The sequence below is a fragment of the Patagioenas fasciata genome, chromosome 2 (assembly GCF_037038585.1).
Source record: "Patagioenas fasciata isolate bPatFas1 chromosome 2, bPatFas1.hap1, whole genome shotgun sequence".
NCBI lineage: Eukaryota > Metazoa > Chordata > Aves > Columbiformes > Columbidae > Patagioenas > Patagioenas fasciata.
This window is the reverse complement of record NC_092521.1, coordinates 55318542-55338794: the sequence shown is the minus strand read 5'-3', so window position 1 is coordinate 55338794 and position 20253 is coordinate 55318542. Positions and strand designations below refer to the sequence as shown.

The 20253-nt window shown below is 41.4% G+C and overlaps 1 protein-coding gene across 1 annotated transcript in view; it reads right to left on the bottom strand.

Moving 5' to 3' along the window:
- RAB31 (RAB31, member RAS oncogene family) overlaps nt 1-20253 on the bottom strand; it is a 71027-nt gene that overhangs the window by 29988 nt on the left and 20786 nt on the right. Inside the window, 2 exon segments of the mRNA XM_065832161.2 lie at nt 10266-10347; nt 11750-11829. Coding sequence (XP_065688233.1) covers nt 10266-10347; nt 11750-11829 — 162 coding nt within the window.

Below are 20253 nucleotides of genomic sequence, written 5' to 3'. Positions count from 1 at the left end.
GAGGTGGGGAAGCATGGCTGGAATAAAAGGAGGAAGGACGAGACCACTAGAAGCCAGATTCACATTGGTTGATTTGATATTCAAATAGGTCTGCGCCTGCAGAACAACTCCATGCACATCTCTGCTGGTACAGTCTACTGCCACTGTCAGTTTAACTCTTTTTCCTACAACGAAAGCAACAATCCTTTTAAATCAGTGCAGGTAAAATGCAGAAACAAAGAAAACTTCGTTTTAAATATTTGGGGATATTAATTAATCACTTCAACAGCATGTTGCTTTTTAATAACAGAAACACCAAACTACATCAAACTATGTATGACTTGCTCCTTGTGTCAAGAAATATAAAAAGTGGTGACCAGAGGCGCAGCATGCAGGAGGAACGCAGTTCCTCTGCTATTTAATAGAAAATAATCTACTTAAATACTCTGATTCCTCACAAGCTTGGAAAGAGGGAGGGCAAGATCACAGCAAGCTAGGCTCAGAGAGAAAACGGCCTCTGAAAGGCACTCAGGTTCAGTAGTTGTTAACAAGCAAGTATGACCTCCCTACTCTGCTGAAAATCTATTAATATTTACTTACTCAGCTGACAGGACAGTTACTTCTTTCATGATTCTATAGTAATATTCCAGCTATAAGGCATTTTAAAAGGAGAAAATACTTCAACCATATTTGGGCATGTAGCTTCAGGATTTTTTTTTTTTTTAAATGTCAAGTGATAGATTTCATCTGGCATCTAAGTTTATATTCCTGTTTGGATAAACCTGACACTCAAGATTTCATATTTTACATTGGACAAAGCTACCAAAGTGAGATTACAATGCATCTTAATGCAATTTCCTATGGTCTATGAGGAAAAAGAAGTACTTCGAAATTGTTCAGGAACAATTGAAAGTACACTTGTAACAACTACTGTGAGTTACCACAGTACAGAATATCAAATAAAACCAAAATTAAAGCTCCTTTGTCATTCTTCTGTACAGTCTAATAAACAAACATGATGACACACTATGTCCCAATCATAAGAAATCACTATTGTCCACAAGAAAAGAGAAAAAGACTCTCTGCAACAATGAATGTATCAAGAGGGGTTGCAAAACTATAACTCTAAGTTCCATGATCTAATAACAGACTTTTAAAAAGGTGGTTTATGAGCATGGATTTTCCAATATCACAAACATACTAGGAAAAATATTATGCAAATAATTATGTTTAGTTGATGCCTTTTTTTTTTCTTTTAAATCAGTGCCCAAAAGCAAACTCCTCTTGAACCTTTTCCTGGCCTAATTACCTGGAAAAAGAGAGTCATGCAAAATTAATTAAACGGATACAAAATACTAATGCGCACATTTTTCATCTGCCAAGGACCAAATGTGGGACAGACGCCCAAAACAGCGACACACAAAAACGCAGCTCACAAAATTAAATCTCACAGGACTACCTTCTGCATTATAAATTACCATGTCTATAACCTCAATTTTATAGCTCAGTATTTCTGTACCCAGTAATTCCCAAGAAAATTAGCAGAAACAGGAGCAGCTTGAGATTGGGCATGAGGACAACTCTGCTTCTCCAGAAGGGCCACCCAAAGCCCTCAGGCGGCCACCCCCAGGGCCCTGTCACAGGGACACCCAGGTTACAAGCCCACCTTGCCAAGGATGTCAGCCTCTCTGTAACCCACAACCAAGCATGGAGCTCTAGCAGATGTCACCCTTATCTGCAGCCAGCAGCACCTCATATCACCTTGGGCAAAAAGGGAAATAAAGACCCCAAACAACCATCTGTCAGCTCCAAGCATCATGAGTAACCACACGACTAACCCATTTAAAAAGCTGATCAAAGTCCAGCCTAAAATCACCCATTTTTTTCCATGTGACTCCTACAGGGATCACATTAATTTGACAGTTAATACAATTCTGAATTCCTAAAGACTGAATTATTTGTAACTTAATTGCACCCTGAGCTACTAAAATTCAAGCATCAATGCTTGCTTTGAGCTGAAATATGGATATAGAGCAGTCTTTCAGTCTTAACTTTGCCAGTTTGCTAAACCAGGCTCTTCCAGACTGAAGATACGGTAGCAAGGAGAAAGCAGGGTCTAATTGCCTTTCCCTGCACCTTGTCCAGCTTCAGTTCTTCTTTCCTGACTGCAGGTGACCAGGTTTGTATGCAGTGCTCTAGACATGAAGCAGCATTAACTCCACTTCCCCTAACATCTAACACATTTCTCACAGCTGCATCATACACACATGATCATTCTTTAACCAGTAAGTACATTCACAGTTGGCTTTCCTTCTCAGTTAAAAAAAAAAAAAAATCACAACTTTACAGCATACACTTTTGCTGGGAGTCTAAAGGTACAGGGACTTGCTACTTATACTACTGATTTTCATCCCCATAATTTCCTTCTTTTATTCTACCATCTTCCACCATGTCCTTCTAGTCACTGGGAAAACCTTCCATCTTTGTATCACAAGTAAATTGTCATTAACAGCTCACCTACTGTGGAAAATTAGAAGTCATGGAATCATTTTAGTTGAAAAATACCTTTAAGACCATCAAGTCCAACCATTACTTAGCACTGCCAAGTCCACCTCTAAACCATGTCTCTAAGTGCCACATCTACATGTCTTTCAAACACTTCCAGGGATGGTGACTCAACTGCTTCCTGGGCAGCCTGTTCCAGTGCTTTACAACCCTTTAGGTGAAGAAATTTTTCCTAATATCCAATCTGAACCTTCTCCAGTGCAACCTGAGGCCATCTCCTCTCATCCTGTTGCTTGTTACTTGGGAGACAGACACCCTCGGTGCTATAACCTCCTTTCAGTCCTGTGCCTCCCATTCAGTATCCACAAAAAGTTCAACTGTTTGCAGATACTGACTCACTTTCACCACCCATGAACCTGTTCTGCTTTTCTGGCATTGATAACAACTTGTGAGGCTGAGGCCATTAACCCATACAATGCAATAGTTAAGTTGTAGGGGCACATTTTCCAATTCAACAGCAACAGCCATGCCAAAGGGGTCATTCAAAATATAAATAAGAAACTTATTTTAGCAAAGACGTGCCAAAAAACCAAAAGTAATTACTTGTGTAGCTTCATGAAGACTTTTAAGGCTCTCTTCCTCAGAGCGTGCCACACCATGTCCTATATACCTACAGAGTCACAAAAGTACTGGTGCAATGCTAACCAGGTGCAGAGCACCTTTGTACTCCTGCTCCTCTACCAACATGTCCACTTTGCACTTGTGGTTCATCATCTCTGCCACAAAGGAAGAAGTGAGGCCACATATGGCTTATGAAACTTCCTCTGAAAGCAGGTCCTCTTTTTCTCTCAGGATCCAAATAAAAGCTGCCCATCCTTTGCAGCTGCGCAGCCCTGAAGCACAGAGGAAAAATTCAGTCCTAATTGGCGCAAATGCAAGCTCAGCATAACCAGAATTGGGATTCTGCAACCCCTGTTTTGGCCAGCTCACTGAAGTCAACAGAAGCTTTGCCCTTGCAAGCGGCAGAAAAATGGAACCAACCAGCCATTAAGGAATTTACCACCAATTTAAAATCTCTCCAACATTTTGTTTTCTGTTTCCTGTGTATCTCATGGAAGGGTGTACTTGGTCATAGGTAACGCTTTTCACATTTCCTCTGTACTAATGTACAGAATGGGGAAGAAAAAAAAACACAGTAGCCATATCACAACGTTTAGAAGAAAAAAACAAATTCGAGGGAACACAACATAAATCACACCCAAGCTGTGGCAGTGAAAGTCTCTTAATCACGTCTGATGCAATACTGGTTTAGAAAGCAAAGCAGAGGCCAAATAAATATGGAAATAAAAACCTACAATTCCTGCCTATTTATATAGAGGCTGTTAAATGCTGCTGAAGCCAGTCTGGATTCGTTCAATCTGCCAGGCACACCAGGGAACACTAATTCATGCCTGCAGCTCTTTGCACCATCCTGTAGTGCTACACCCCAGCACTGGCCTACTGCCACAGCAGGGCTGTCTCTTCCAAATTGCAAAGCCAAAAGGAAAAAAAGCCGAAAACAAAACAAAACAAAACAAAAAAAAAAAAAAAAAAGACCAAAAAAATCCCCACAGCCCCTCTACTGGGTTGCTTTTACTATGCTAGACTGTAAAGAGCATAATTTGTTCTTGCTGCAAAAGGATTACAATGCTGCCTACAAGCATGGCTGGGAAGAGTAAGGATGCACAGAGTAAGCAGAACCAGACCAGTGCTCAGCAAGTGTTACGCACCTTCTCACATCAAGAACTGAATTCAGCTAAGATTTTTCCATACGGTGCCTTTTCAAGCACCTGCAGGTGCATAGCAGCGCAAGGTCTGCTTCCCGGCAGCCACAATCATTTGACCAGATTTCATTCCCGTTCTTGAGAAGCTCTTCTCTGACTATGTACATTGCACCTGAGTGGTCAAGACCAAACCACTTGGCTCCTCTCAAGGGCAGAGATCCTTACCCTTTCTTTATCTGGGTGCCATTAATGGTAAGGACAGCCACAGCTTCTGGCTCTCTGCTAGCTGCTTATGTGTGCGAGTAGTGACAGAGCTCTGCAACCTCCTTCCCCTTCCTGTCACACACATCCACGTTTCTAGACTAGGACCTTCACGTCCCTCTGTCCCCTCACTCAGCAGCATGCTCCCAGCCCCTCTGCAGGTGATTTTGGGTGCCCTGTTTCTCCTGCCCTCAGCCCTTACTGCCACATCACCCCCACAAACCACTTCAGTCCTGTCCCCAAAACCACCTGAAGCACATTCCTCCTCACGCTTTGATCTCTATTGCTACAACCCAAAGTGCTGAGGTTCTTGTGGTGAAGAGCATTGCAGACCAGTGCGAGAAACACATTACTACCAGCCTCTTTAGGAGAGCCACCTTAACTGCCTCCATGGATCAGGTAAGCATCCACATGGGAAGAGTGAGAGGTTGCCATCACTGCATCTGCATTGAACAAGCTCACTGAAGCAGTCCATGCATGATGAATGAAGGAGATTCGGGTTAGACATGAGAAAAGAAACTTTTTACAATGAGGCTGGTAAAATACTGGCACAGGTTGCCCAGAGAGGTGGTAGATCCCCCATCTCTGGAGACGTTCAAGGCTTTAGTGCATAAGACTCTGAGCAATCTGATCTAGTTGAAGATACCCCTGTTCACTGCAAGGGGGTTGGGCTAGATGACCTTTGAAGGTCCCTTCCAAGCCAAACTATTGTATGATTTTATGGTTCTATGAATAGTATCGACTCCTCTACTTGCCAAAGTCTGGGCATTTAAACACCCCATTCCTCTCACCTTCAAGGCAGTGGCTGCCAACTAACAGAAAATCTGAGGTGTGGACAGAAGCAAAGGCAAAAACCAGAAGCGTCAAACAGATTATCCTGAAACATAAGCTTCTCACACAAGAAGTAGCACAAGGAGGGATACAAAATTCCTGACATTCTCAGCTGGCAATGAGCAAATGGAAAAATGTTATGCATGAAAGCCACTATCAGATACCATTTAGCATGTTATAACCTTGAGTAGTTTTCCCCTCCATGATTGAAAGCTGAGATCCCAGTTCTCAGGATTCACAAGCTGAATAAATCAGGAAAGATCTGGCTGTCTCTGGCCTGCAGGTATTTTTGCTAGTTAAACTGAAGAAGATATATGTATCTAAGAAAGAACATTTTTCTCAAATGTGTAAGAATTCAAGTGAAGAGGGAAAAATTCCAACATTTCAGGATAATCTTTTGAAGGTATTTTAAACAGGCAGAAAACAAACTTTTGCAATATCACAGATGTGACCTGCGCTTAGCCCTTCTGAAGTTCACAATCATTAAACAAAGGATGCAAATGACCCTACACCTAAACCACAGCTCACTGTCAAGCTACACACGCTACAAGTTTGTTGATGCTTAAGAAAAAAACACATTCACATGCATCTCTTAAATGATTTATCACGGTTTAACTTCACTCTAAAAATAGTAAAAATAACATATTCACTGCTAGCTCCAATGCCACTTGTGGTCTCACAGATGCACACACTACCAAATCGCGGCTGTCCTTTACAGCCTGCAAGCAGTACCTCACTGTTGGGAAGTCCTTACACCATATGCACAAAACCACCTGTAGAGCAAGATCCAGGCCGCATCTTGACTGCAGAAGTAATTTAAGTCATCGACAGTAGGTGTTAATTCCTCCCAGGATAGTCCGGTTTCAGAGGAAGCATCCACAGGCTCAGTGATAAGGTTGCTCAGCTTAGTGTAAACGTCCCAGGTGAGACTGCAGCAAGGACAAGTCCTCCTCTTAAGGAGCATTTTCACCCCTACCTTGTGACACTGACTCTGAATCACCAGGACGACTACCGTCACTCAGAAAAGAGAGGCCTATAAAGTGCTGTCGATATCTCATCAGTCAGCCTTTTCCTGGAAATGGAGCAGTTTAAACAAACAAACAAACAAACAAAAACCACAACTCAAGGTAATGCACATCAAGGTTTAAATTGGGCTCAAGAAATTGAAGCTCCTTCTATTAAACAAAGTTAAAAATCCTGGAGTTCACCACAGTAAATTTAAAAAGGACAGAGATAAATTTTCCTGCCCTAGAAACACGGCCCTCAGGCTCCCTAACTATTTGCTACAATATTTCTCAGCTGGCAAAATGGAAAGCTGGCAGCCACCCAAGGTATTCAGAGAAAGCATCGTAATTAGAAGCTACTTAGGGCACCATGAACCAAACTATATGCTAATAAAAACATCATTAACTAACTTGTGAAGAGACTCCTCTTAGGGGAGGGAATCTTTGTTAACAACAACATAATTGTCTGCATTTAAATCCTGAAGTCCACAGCAACCATTTATATCTGATGGGGGGATAACTGAGACACGGGGAAAAAAGTGAAAATGGGAAAACAGTGGGGTGGAGGGAAAACGACACTGAGGAACAGCTTGTCTAATAGCACACAAACACAATGACACTGGGTCTGCAGAGACCAGTACTTAGGCACAGAAAAGTAGGGGGATTTTATTAAGTGTGCGGCCAGTTTAAGGTTTTCCCTACCCAAAAAACAGGGAAAAGGAAAAACAAGATTAAAGGATTAAGAAGCTCTGTCCTTTTGTAGTGAAGTACAATGTGCATTTTCCACAGTGAGAGCTGCTGGAGACACACGTACCCCTCCCCAGGGTCTCCTTCAGGAAGCACGCTGAGCATTTGCTCCCACTAAGACTATGATGAAAATGCTTTTGATCTCCATTTTCTGCTGCATTATTGTCATTCTGCAGAAGTGATGTTTGCTTGTTTATTCCCCCAAAATGGCAATTCTGGTTCCACCTCTACTCTGCCTACAATTGCAAGTTTCCTTACATGAAATAAATAAAATATTATATCCATTATCCATATGAATCAGAAATTATCTGTTCTCCATACTGTGTATTAAGGTTCTTCAACTAACTTAGGTGTTTCCTATCAGTTTTTAAACCCAACACCAATCAGCATTTCCAAAGGCTTGCAATGTTACAAGTGGCTCCCTGAAAGTTGATTTAATGCCTCAAGAGGGGGCTGAGTGAGCACCCAGGACGCAGCTCCCTGTCAGAAGCAGCCACAGGAATTTCCAGTTTCTCCCAGCTGACTGAAGGCAGCCAGGAGGTACGCTGGTTCTCCCAGGGTATTGCTTCAATAAGGGCTTGTGCCTAAGATATTTAAGAGTGGTTTCTTTATGCTCTCCAAGTTGGCAGTTTCCCACTCTGGTGCCAAGAGAAACTCAAGAAAAAAAGAAAACTGATGAAAATGGAGAAACTCATGAACAAGGAAGACAGAAGCGCAGCTGCTGTTCCACCTGCCTGGTCTACCATGGTTTAGGCTTGAACTCAATTTTCAGGGCATATGTAAGGGTTCAGCTAAATCTCACCCCAGGCTCTTCTTATGTGAAGCAATGGGGAGCAGCAGCAGCACAGGGTGGGCTGCACATCAGCACACATGGCAACAACTGGCACAGCTGGGGGAGCACAGAGTGCCCTGAATCCAGAACACACACACACACTAAAGTCCTATGTTTGGCCATGTGTTTGAAGAACAGAGCCAAAGGAAGGCAATGTTGAAAGAGCACGGAGGCCTGAACATCTTTATCAGCAGCAGAGACAACAGGGGTATTGACAAAACTTCCAGACTTTGTCAGGGGAACGTAAAGCCTCAACAGAAATTGCCAAGAACTAGGGAAGGACAACGGCTCTCAAAGCAGAAACACCACTTGGAAGACATTTACTAGTACACTACAAAAAAGAGCAATAGGCCCAGAGGCTGGGGCAGGCTGGAAGCTCTGAGTAATCACTGTTGTTCAGAGGGCAACAAGAAAGAAATTAACTGGGGGAGACACCTGTTCTTGAACAGCACATCAGAAGGGGCAACACAAGGTAAAGTAACCAAAACCCCACATACACATTAAAGTGAATAAGCTATTGAGAAAGATGTGTTTATCTGTAAAATTTGGATGTTTCAGGGCAGAGAAAGACGTGGAACAGTCTGGACACCACCTTAGGAAACCTGTCTGCCTCAGCAGCTAGCACTCAACACCCATCAACTTCGTTTACTGTATCACCCCAGTTCCCAAGAATCCTAATAAAAGCCTGAGAATACATTGTGCAAATAGAAAGGGGTTACAGTTCCTGATTACACATGAAAACCTGTAACATAACTTACCTGTAATAGATTCTGAGCCATTTAACAATTTGTGATGGGAACCGCCCATCATTGCTGGACACAAAAAAAAGGAAAGCAGATGTTTGAAAAATAACAACCCTAAAAAAACTGAGAGGAAACGTAAGGGACTAGATGGGAAGGATGGATTTTGTGTCCAAGAGTCAGAGCTCAGTCACAGATTTCCTGCCTCAAATGGGGCATCATTTAGTCAAGTCGTATTTACTGAACTAGTATTTACCTACTTAAAAAAAAAAAGCCTTAAGATAACATGGGACAATAGATCAATACTTGTATCTAAACATGAAGAACTGAGTTTTGTGAGCTAAAGAGCAAAAGTAAAAAAAACCAAACCAAAACAAAAGCAGATCGGGGCAGCAGAGGGAAGAGAGAGAGAGAGAATAAGAAAGGAAACTCAAACCATGGGAAAGAAAACTGAACCTTTGCTACCTCTTGCAATAATTAGTCATCATTTCCAGACCACGCAGAAATCAAACAAACAGGATTCAAGGGAAAGAATTATGCTATACTTCAAACATGTTTTTCAAGATCTGTTTTCCCATCGTAAATAACATACTGAATTGCTAAAAGTCAACAGATTTCACCAGGGCCACTTTACATCATGCTACAAGTTGTAAATATAAGCACAAGAATTCCCTGCACTAAAAAGTAAAAACTCTTCATGGCTCACAATTCACAAACAAGGTATGGAGAACACAGTGGAATGTATCAGGACTGACATTACAGCCTATATAAGCATCTAATTTTACCCAACCTAACATGAGCATAGCTACATTTTTCTACAAACTGGAACAGTCCAATTTCACAAGAATGTTTCAAGGTATTTTAAAACATATGCATGGGTTTTTCCATTTCTTTCAAACTTCTCAAGGTAAATGTGGGCATATATTAAAAGAACTCTACAGTTCTACGGCCTGTTACTGCATTATACTGCCATTGAGGCTATTATAAGAAACAAATAACCAACCATGCTCTCACACAGTCAATATGAACTAATGCCCATAAACTCTGTTACACATGTTGGGGTTTTTTTTAAAGCCAAAGGAAAAGATACTTAAATTGAGCAATTCACTTCCCACACATGAAAAATCAAGACAAAAACCCTAAGGCGTTCAAGTTGCTTGTGCTAATTTCCACAATAACAACAGCAGACACAACCCATGCCTCTATTCAATGTCCCTACTCAGGACAACCTTGAAGTCACCACCTAAGCTCAGACCACCTGCCAGCCCAGGTGCTGGAAGTCAAGTGCTTTCCCATCTCAACAAAAGCCGCCATATGTCAATCTGACGAAACCAGAGGGAGCTAGGGACCACTTGGGCACTGTCTCAGCTGTCTGGAGGAAAGTGGCCGATAATTCACACCAGGATTTTTCTTTTTTTTTTAGGTAAGTGGTATGGTCAGCCTGCCTCTTCATTTTCCCCACCTATAAAATGGGAACCTGTATACTTGACATTCTGTAGATTTATACCTACAAAGGCTTCTGAAAATGAAAGGTTTAGAAAAAGTATGCCAACACATTAAAAGAGACCAGGATAACAATGACATATTGCAAAGTAAAACTCACCCGTTCCTGACCAGCTGTGTCCCAGATCAGAAATTTATGAAGCTCATTCCCACAAGGCACAGTTTTAGTCATGAAGGATGCTCTGAAAAGAAAGAAGCGGTGGAAATTCATAATGTGACCAACACTCTGCATATGCAACCCTTACACCTTAGCTAGTTCTGTTGGGTTAGCCTGCATATGGGGAAGCTCCAAAACCTTGATACAATGTCTATGGAAGTGAAAGTCTCCTTTTTCTCAGATAAAAGATCTGATACCTATATATGTATTTTAAAAGAAGGGAAAAGCCTCTGAGGTTCAGAGGGCACTTGTGTGTGGCCCTGGAACACGAATGCTCCTGCTGCTCACACGTAGCTCCTGATGCTAGCTAGCTCCACCTTCTTAGTGATATGGACTTGAGAAAAAAAGGCATCAGCTGCCATCATACCAGGAAACACATGTGCAACTTTTTGATTAAACATCAGCGACTGGTTCACCAGGGAACAGAAAAGTCACCTGCTGGAACGCATGTGGTGAACAAACGGAAAAAAGTTTTTCCCCCTCTCAAATGAAAAAATCTTTGTGGATTCTTCTATTTTTTGTAGGATATGCAATTTGTCTATGTTTTCACAGCATGATTTTTCTTCTTTTAGGAAAGGGTATTACAAATTTATAGGCTTTTTTACATTGCATCATTTCAGTTGTAAGCTGGCAGGGAGAGACTGCCAAACTCTGGCAGATTTTTTTTCCCCCCATCCTATCCGGACACTGCTGAACAATTTATGTCATGGTAACTTTTTTCCTGACTCATAACAATGTATTTGATACAATGCATGTCATTACAAAAGCACCAAATGACATCAAATGACATATAACTGATCATCGTGCCTCTTGGCTTGTGAGGTTTTGGTTCTTTAAGCTCTGAGGATCAGATCTGATATTTCACTGACCAGGGGAAACTAAGGCGATTTTAATCCTAAGGTCGAAACACAATCTGAAGTGGGAAGCTCATGACAAGTCAAAAGGACATCAGCTAAGTAAGACATCTAAGAATCTCTTGGAATGAGACAGGTAAAGAAAAACAAAATAGGACAACTGGAGGTCATGGCCACGCACAACACAAGGCAATACAGTGTGGTTCTGGAGAGCCTCAGGGAAGAGACTATTTCAAGAGACATCATTCACAGGAGGAGAATGGCAGAGCTCTGTCAGCCTCTCCATAAGAGAGTACGATGCAATATAGCAAGTTTAAGGCCCCTCTGTATTCCCAGAACACCAAGAGCAGAGCAGACCTGGTTTGGGGCAGACCCAGACTCTCTAAACAGGTAACATAAGCTGAAAGGCATTAAAGACGAGTAAAGAGTTGAGTGAGATTGACAAATTGGAGGAAAAAAAAATATATATACAGTATTCAGAGCCTTGAAAGTAAGGCAGAGAAAGGAACTCAGCAGGGAGCAGCAAGTTAAAAAATATACAGGAGAAAAAAAGATCCAATGCGTGGTACTTACCCAATAGTAGGACTAATATTGTGATCAAAGTGATCCTGGACAAATCGACAAACAATGCTTGATTTCCCAACCCCAGTATCCTGAAAACAAAGAAAAGCATAACAGTGAGTTCAAGAGACCCTAGATAGCAATACTTCACCTGAAGAAATAGTCAAATAATTATGTGTGAAATTAAATCCTCTCCAGTGGCAAGTGGGGCAGGTTAAATGTTTCAAAAGTAAGGCAAGTACGTGGATTATCCTATTCAAATATGAGAACTGTGAATGCAGTTCTCTGGTCACAGAATCACAGAATGTTAGGGATTAGAAGGGACCTCAAAAGATCATCCAGTCCAATCCCCCTGCCGGAGCAGGAACACCCAGATGAGGTTACACAGGAATGTGTCCAGGTGGGTTTTGAATGTCTGCAGAGAAGGAGACTCCACAACCTCCCTGAGGAGCCTGGTCCTCTTCACAACACTCCCTTCTCTCCAAGCCTTGTACTTTTCGGGGTGGATTTTATACTCTTGTTGCAAGGATTGCAGTTCTTCAAGCACAATCATTTACAAGAAAATCCTGTGCTGGGTAATGCATCATGTGTTTGAAAGCAAAACCAGAGAAACTATTTCATTCATACCCTGTTGCAAGGGTAGCACAAGCATCCTTCCAACACAGACAACTAAAGCCAACGTTTTGGTACACTGACAGCAGAGTGGAACTAACCTTTTCATGGTGAGATAAACAAGCCTGCTTGGTGGAAACTTCACAGAGACTGCAGGTGGTTTTGAAAAGGCAGGAATCCAAAGATTTGGATCCCCAGAGATGTGCAGCTATTGCTGTGCATGTTGTTACTGGACTGCAGTGGAACAGCGTTACTTTAAATGCAACACAACTTGCTCTCTACACTCCAATATATTACATTTGCAGGAATAGTCTTCCCTCTCCCTCCCCCCTTCCCCAGTCAAGAAGGAAAAACAACAGCAATACAGCACCGGAATAAAACTCAGAATAACCTGGGAGGGCTGGGGGAAAGCTTGACATTATGCAGAAATACTATTTTAGGCATTTAAGATTTGAACAACTTCCCCCAACATGCAGCATTTTCCAGTTTGTCTCTGTTATTTCATGAGGCCTTGGATGGTAGGTAGAAGAACTCAAATTATACAGAGAACTATCAGGGAAGAGGAACAGCAATAACACTATGTCTCCCACAGAATTGCAAAGAGCCTCCTTAGAGACAAAAAGGATGCCAGGAAATCGATCTTGACCTTTCCAAGACATTAACAATGACAGACTGGGGTCCAATCTAACTCGTTAAAAAGTCAGTGGAAAGTTTTCTATTAATTACATTGGCAGTGATTGCAAAACTACCAGATTGCACCTGGTAGTTCCATTTGTATCCACACTTTAAGACACTTGACTAATTTACACAAATTTCTTGAAAATCGCAAAGACAAGAGAATATAGTTTGTTGAGAGCACTACAAACATAACTACATATTAAAAAAAAAAGCACCTTAGCCTTTACTGTAATCAATTTTGCAATATATATTCTTCTTTTTGAATAAGAAAGAAAAAGAATGCTCATATTTAGATTTCCTTTCACTACGCTTAAATGAAACTGTCATCGCCACTGGAAGTGAGGTCTTTATAGACAGCACTTAATAGAACACCATCACTTAAACTCTCATATTTAATTCAAAGCTGTCCTTAGTCAGCTTAAAAGCCATAATAGATGCTCGAGCTACACAGACGATTGTTTATCTACTGTGTTCAATCAATAGGAAAAAAAGATCAAAGAGAGAAGCAGTGTTTAAAACCATCCCCGTAGCTTTTGATGAATAGCAGCAACACATCCTGTTGCTATTCCCAAATTTTGCCTTCATTATCAATTCCAGATGACATCTCTGTATAATCATGAGACCAGGATGGCAGAATACAATTAAAAAAAAAAATAAAAAATAAAGTCCTCTGCTGAAACGAAGGATCTAATTCTTATTCTGGATTTTAAACGTGGAGAAACTAGAACAACCCCTCACTGGGTGCAAGGAATTAAATTTCCCTTTTGTGGGGACAGCAGGGACAGAGAGTTTCTGCCACCACATTTGAAAGTCGACATTGACTCCCGTGACCCAATGACGCTTTAGTTTGAACTATAATACTTCCTTCAGCTCCCTCGACAGGTCACTCAGAAGGGCAACTGCAATTCCAGTTCCTGAGCAAGAGAAGCCCAGTTCTCTGACAGGGACATGACACCACATGCCTAGACTAAAGCTTAGCTTATTTTCCTGGAAGCTCCTACCTCTTCATCTTTCAGTTTGTGGCCGTTACTGATATTTCGTGCTAGCTTTAAATGAACTTTAAAAGTTTCTGTCGCCCTCACATCTCTCGCAACAAGCAGGGCTAAACTTAAGCACATGCCAGGAACACCAAGAAGCTTAAAGGCATTCTTGCACTTTGCTCCTGGGGTTGCTTAGACTACAGAGAGGGCTAAGCATACCGCTGGTGTAATTTCAGTGAAATCAATGGACTTGGACCACAAATGAACCTGTCTTTAGGAAGACCACTGTTGCAGGCAGTGCCTTTCAGGAGCCAAGCAATTTATTGCACCAAGGAGTTCAGGTGAAACAAGCACTCTCAGCTTTGATTTTGTTGCCTGGAGGACACAAACAGCCGGCTACTGGCTACCAGAGTATATAATTAGAGCACAGAGGGGAAGGAAGTAAAAAAGCAAAGGCTTCCTACTTAAGGCAGTGATTATCATTATCAAGGATTTAAAACCACTTTAGAAAATTTTCAGTTCATGCTACCATACCTGCATCTGTCAAATAAGACACTTGCCTGAAACTAAAGCAAATCATGGTGGATGAATACTATACAACAACTGGAAAACATAATAGGTATCTTTTACCACTAATCAGACCTTACCTTTTGCTGACAATAGGGAACTATCTTTCAGATATCTCGCAGAATTCAATGAAAGCATGGTCGTTTCAAAGAAGTAGAAAAGGAATTCACTTCTCAGCAATGCATTTAATTAAGCCTCCTTACTAAGGCCATACAAAAGCTTTCCTGCTACCATTTGCTTTGTCCTTTGCTATATGTTTATCCTTTACATAAATCCATTTTTCTAACATCTGATGGGGATGACCATCTTTGTTTTGTCCCTTTTTCTTCAAAGGACTATAACAGACTTGTCAAGCCACATTCCAGGGTAACACTCACACATGCAGATGACTCTCACGCATGCAGATGACTTCATTTTTTGGTTCTCAAACTTCTATTTTTCACCAGCTTTTTTATACCCTCTTTTTTTTTTTTTTCCATTCCATGTTAGTGTATATATAACAACAACCATACACCAAAGAATAAGATTTTGACTTATGTAAAAGGGCACAGCAGTATTGAGCTGAGTGGATTGCACAAGTTTCAGAAACTGAGAACATGTCGTCAGGAGTTATGTTGCACGTTAAGTAACAGATCCTGTAATTCCTCAGAAAAATCCTTATCTATCAGAAATCCAAGGGTTTCAGCACCATACTAGTTGACTCATCATGATCAAGAGTACACCACTTCATGAAAGGAAGGAGTGGTAAGAAAGCGATAAATATAAAATAATTATTCTCAGTCAAGATATTCATGGTGCATTTGATGAGTCGCTCATGGAACCAACTGCACATTTTGCTTTTCTCCTTCCTTCTTCATAAGCCTCATAGCACACTTACCTAAATATCAGTTATAAATTGCATTGTACAGATATAAGTAAAAAGGGTGGAGTAGGGTGGGGAGGAAGGAGAGGAGTACAAATGTAATTTACAGTAAGTGAATCACTATTAGTTCACCAGAAGAAGTACCTACAACTTCAGAATCTCTCACTGGTCAGCAAAATGGATATGGAAATCTTAAGCTGCAATCAGATGTTTCTGATAAAGACAAGGAACCAGTGCGAGAATGACCAGCTCCTGATTTTAACTCTTTAACCCTGAAAAGATGTTCTCTACTCCTCTGAAGTCCTTTTACCCACAGATTTAGGCACGAGGATTTTAAGAGCACCAGAATGGAGAGGACTGTGCTGCAAAAAAAACAGGGCTTCCAACCACACTCCTGCTCACGAAGAACCACCCCACTTTCCTCTTCTCAGCTCACATTACTCTAAAGGAGATGAGACGGTGATTTCAAGCAAGCAAAATTACAGGATGCTGGCAACTCATTTGCAGGCAAACAACAACTGAGCTGCTGATTTCTTCTTGCTGATTTGCAGCAGCATAGAGAAAGATTGGGGAAAAAAAAAGGCAGTTAAACATGAGCAATATATTTAAAAAGAAAACCATTCTCCCATTACAAACAGGCAGCTAGTACATACCTCTGTACACTGTTCCAGATCTGTGCATCCTGGCAGAAAAAAAGCTAATGCAGGAAAATTCAGCTCTTTAATTTAAATCTGGATGTCTCTCTTATACCTTTGCACAACCATAGAGCTCAGGCCTTCAAGAACTTTTCAAAATTGAAGGGAACTATACTACCCTGTAAACACATCCCTGATTAGGACATTAGTCTTTAGTCTTGATATTACAATAGCTTTTAATAAATTCAGCTGTGTCAAGTCCTATTGCGCTGTGCAAACTAAACTCCTTATGTAAATTAATTTTACATCTGAAATGCAATAAATGTTGAATTCACAAAAAGTCCACACATATCGTGACTGATGACTAAAGAGCAGTCCTATAATTATGCACACTGCTGCAACAGTTATTTTTTTCTTGACTACACAGAATTTTCTTGACTATACAGAGGGCTTTTTAATTATATGTAAAATCAGATAAACCATGCAAAAATCCTTTCACGACTCTTGGATTTTGGAAACCAAATAAAACAAGAATAATAGACAGCAATTCACACGAGGAAATGGCACATCAAGAACAAACATACTGAAGAAACTGCCTTCTGTCCTCCCACTTGCAAAGTAAGAAAAAAAAAAAAGAACATCTGGGTTGCAACCACACAGATCTCATGACTAACTTCCCATTTCAGCTTTAAAAGAGTGTTGAGATACCCTGGAGATGGGTGACACAAAAATTTGCATTGAGGACTAAAGGAGAACTGATCTATATAACACAGGGATCCAACATATGGCTCCTTCAGAAGGATGAAAGTTTTCCCATCATCTTAGACAAAGCCAAGATTCAATCCATGGTATTTCAATTTGTACAAATTCTTACAAATTAAAAATGTCTGTACCTCCAAAGGTACAGATTCATTGAAACATGATCTACAGGTAGAGGGTTTAACATACTGTGCTGGTTTAACTGAGAGCTAATTTTCCTTCTTGCAGTTAGAAACTTTTCTTACTAGTAGCTACCACAATATCTTGTTTTGAATTTACTATAAGAATAATGAGATAACACACTAGGTTTCCCATGCTTTGCCTGAGAAGTGCTAACTTACTTATTTCAGTAGCTAGGCTGTGATTTGGGGTCAGTATGAAAAGAATGTAAGAACTCACTGATGTCTTGGCTGTTGCCAAGGAAATGATGGACTTTTTCAACTGTCCAGCTGGAGGTGCAAGATAGCAGCTGGGAGGAAACATAACAGGACAGCACCTACACTGACATCCAGGTTGATCAGTGAAATATTCCCTACCATTAGCATCATGCTCTGTATATAACTGGAGTCAGCTTTTCTGGCTCATTAGTTCCATTAGTTTGTTAGTTCCATTCCAGTCCAGTTCTGTTCTGCTTTATTTGGAATTCTGCCTCTTGCTATTCTGCTGTTTTGCAGTTGGCCTTTGGCCTGTTTGTCTTTTGTCTTTTTGCTCCATCGCTGTGACTGGCTGTTTGGTACCCGGGTGCTCTCCTTCCCAGGCCTGGCTGTTCAGCATGATCCGAGTTTGTGAGAAATTGCATTGAGTATTGCTTATTTTGTACATAGTAGTATTACTAGTACATTATTTTTGTTGTTGTCTTATTAAACTGTTCTTATGTCAACCCATGAGTTTCTCCCTTCTTTTTCGGTTTTCTCCCCCACTCCACTTCGCAAATGAGCGAGCGGCTACTGTGTTCCTGGTTGCAGGCTGGGATTAAACCATGACACGCGCGTTTGTCTCACATATTGGAAGAAGAATGATTATACCCTAACAACCTGGAAGGTATTCATACCAAGAAGAGAAGCCAGTAACAACAATACTATTTCAACAATAACATGAGAAGCACTTGGATATGACAACTCTGTATCCTTTCCCATAAGAAACTGACCTCGTGGCTCACATGGCTTCCACCGAACCCTGAGGACTCCCCTGCATCTCTCATGGTGGGAATGCATCTGCCCCTCAGAGCCACTTTGTGCTGGGGGTCCCCAAGAGCTTACCCGCTAGCCACCCTAATTGCAAAGGCACCACGAGCCTTTGACAGCCCAGTCCTTCCTCTGAGGATCTCTGATCAAAAGAAAAAGTATGCAACCAATCCAGTCAGGGCTGATTTACCACAACCCCCAGGCAGCCTCCCATGGCATAGCTTCTTCAGCATGCACATAGGCCGGAATTACAAAGCTGCTCACACTCATGAAAACCTGGGTTGTAGGCAGAAAGCAATACTATAACTGGCCAGCAAACTATTATGAAACTTTCTCATGGCAAGTTAGCATCAAGAGGTGCAACAAGTGCAGGCACCAGAAATAATCATGGTCAAACTTGGCCCACCAGTGACCTTTTCAGCACACCTTCCAGTGAGATAATCCTGCATTTGATATCTTTCAGTCACAGAGAGAAGGGAGGAAAAAAAACCAACAACCCACAAACCTCTTCATCAAACACACAGAACAAGGGTACAGTCAAGAAGCCATCTCACTCTTCTGGAAGAGGATCTGCTCAGAAAGGAAGCTGGTTGTTCCTGATTATTGAGAGAAGCAACAATCCCTGGCTCCCTGTCACATATTCATGCCACCTGACAAATTTCTTGGCTGGTTCACTACTAATTGAAAAATAACAGAGGAGCCAGTTTCTGCTCAAGACTTTCCTAGCTAAATTCTCCTCTTTGTTACACTGATTTGATTCCTGCCAGTGCTACAGTAGATAGGAAGGAGAGTACCTTACCTTGCCCAGTGTAGAACTTTCATTGTTGAAGTAATTACAACATATAGATGAAAACATTTGAGTTGGTATGAAGCTGCCAAAGAGGAGAAAACTGTCCTTTATCGTCAAAACATTCAGTATTTTGAATACCAAAAAAAGGCACTCAAAATCTCTGCAACTGGCCAAGCAAATCTGAGAGAAAGACACAGTTCAAACTTTAGGGAAAGAAAAATAATCACTGAGTCTTACAAAAAATGTAAATGCAGAAAGATCTTTCATTCCAGTAGCTCTGTTAAGTGCAGCTGGTTTTGACTTGGCAGTTCAGCTTCTCCACATTAAAATAGCTGTTCTTTCCACTGCCAGAATTGGCCACGCTTTAGTCTTTGATTTACAGCTGAATCCCCCTGGTCCATTCCCATTATCCTCAGCAAGACTTCAATGGAATTAGAAAATTCACAGCAGCGTAATCACATTGCAGTGCTGCTAGATGGTTAGCATTTTATTAGCCATCATCAAAGAAATCACTAGGCCTGTACCATAAAGTATACCTGGGCTTTTGCAGAAACATATACTCAGCTCTGGTCAAGTCTGGTATCTTGGAAGAATGTCACTCCTCAGGCAAGGTCTGTCATGCAGCACTGAGACATGCAACCTGCATCTTTGATGCTCTGGGAGATGCCAGTCCTTAACCCAAAGGCACGTGATGTGGTAATGCTGAGTACAGGACTATGGCTGTCTTTTAAATTCCAATAGGAGGCAAAAAAGCAATGAGCTGAACAACAAAATAAAGCTTTGCAATTTGCAGTCTGCTTTAGTTCTCTCTGCCTGCCATTAACATTTTAATCATTACTCAGATGATCGGATGCAGGCAGCATTGCAATACTTTCCATGTCTTACTAATCCAGTTACAGCTGCTCTGGAAGGCTGTAGCAGGCGGCTTGAAGAGCATCTGAAACTGGCTTTGGATTTTTATTAACTGTATGAACATACAAGGAAGAGTTATGCACAACAGACTCCTGATCACAGTTTCCAAGGGCAGTATTTTAATCCAAGAATCACTCTGCCCAATAAACTTTCACTAACCTTAAATGCATCCTTCGTCTTTCCCTGTATTTGGGTATCACTTACTTGTCTGAAGACGCTGCTGTAAGGAGAAATACCTTTCAGGAGACCTGGGTTCAGAGACACCCCTGGGACTGAACTGAATCTGCCAAGCACCAAGCTTGTCCCAGCAAAAATGCAGCCACACACTGCAGAGCAGTGTCTAGGAAGAAGTGCAAATACCTGCTTGCTGTATTCAGTTTTTCCATCTGCAAGATGCATCAAGTGAGCAAATCCCACCACCGCACAAGTACACAGAAGAAAACACAAGAGCAGCCCCGCAGACTGACACATTGGCTCTCAGCTGCTTCACCAACACAAAACTGCCTGAGGCTTCAGCCCGAAGCAGGGAGACGCAAA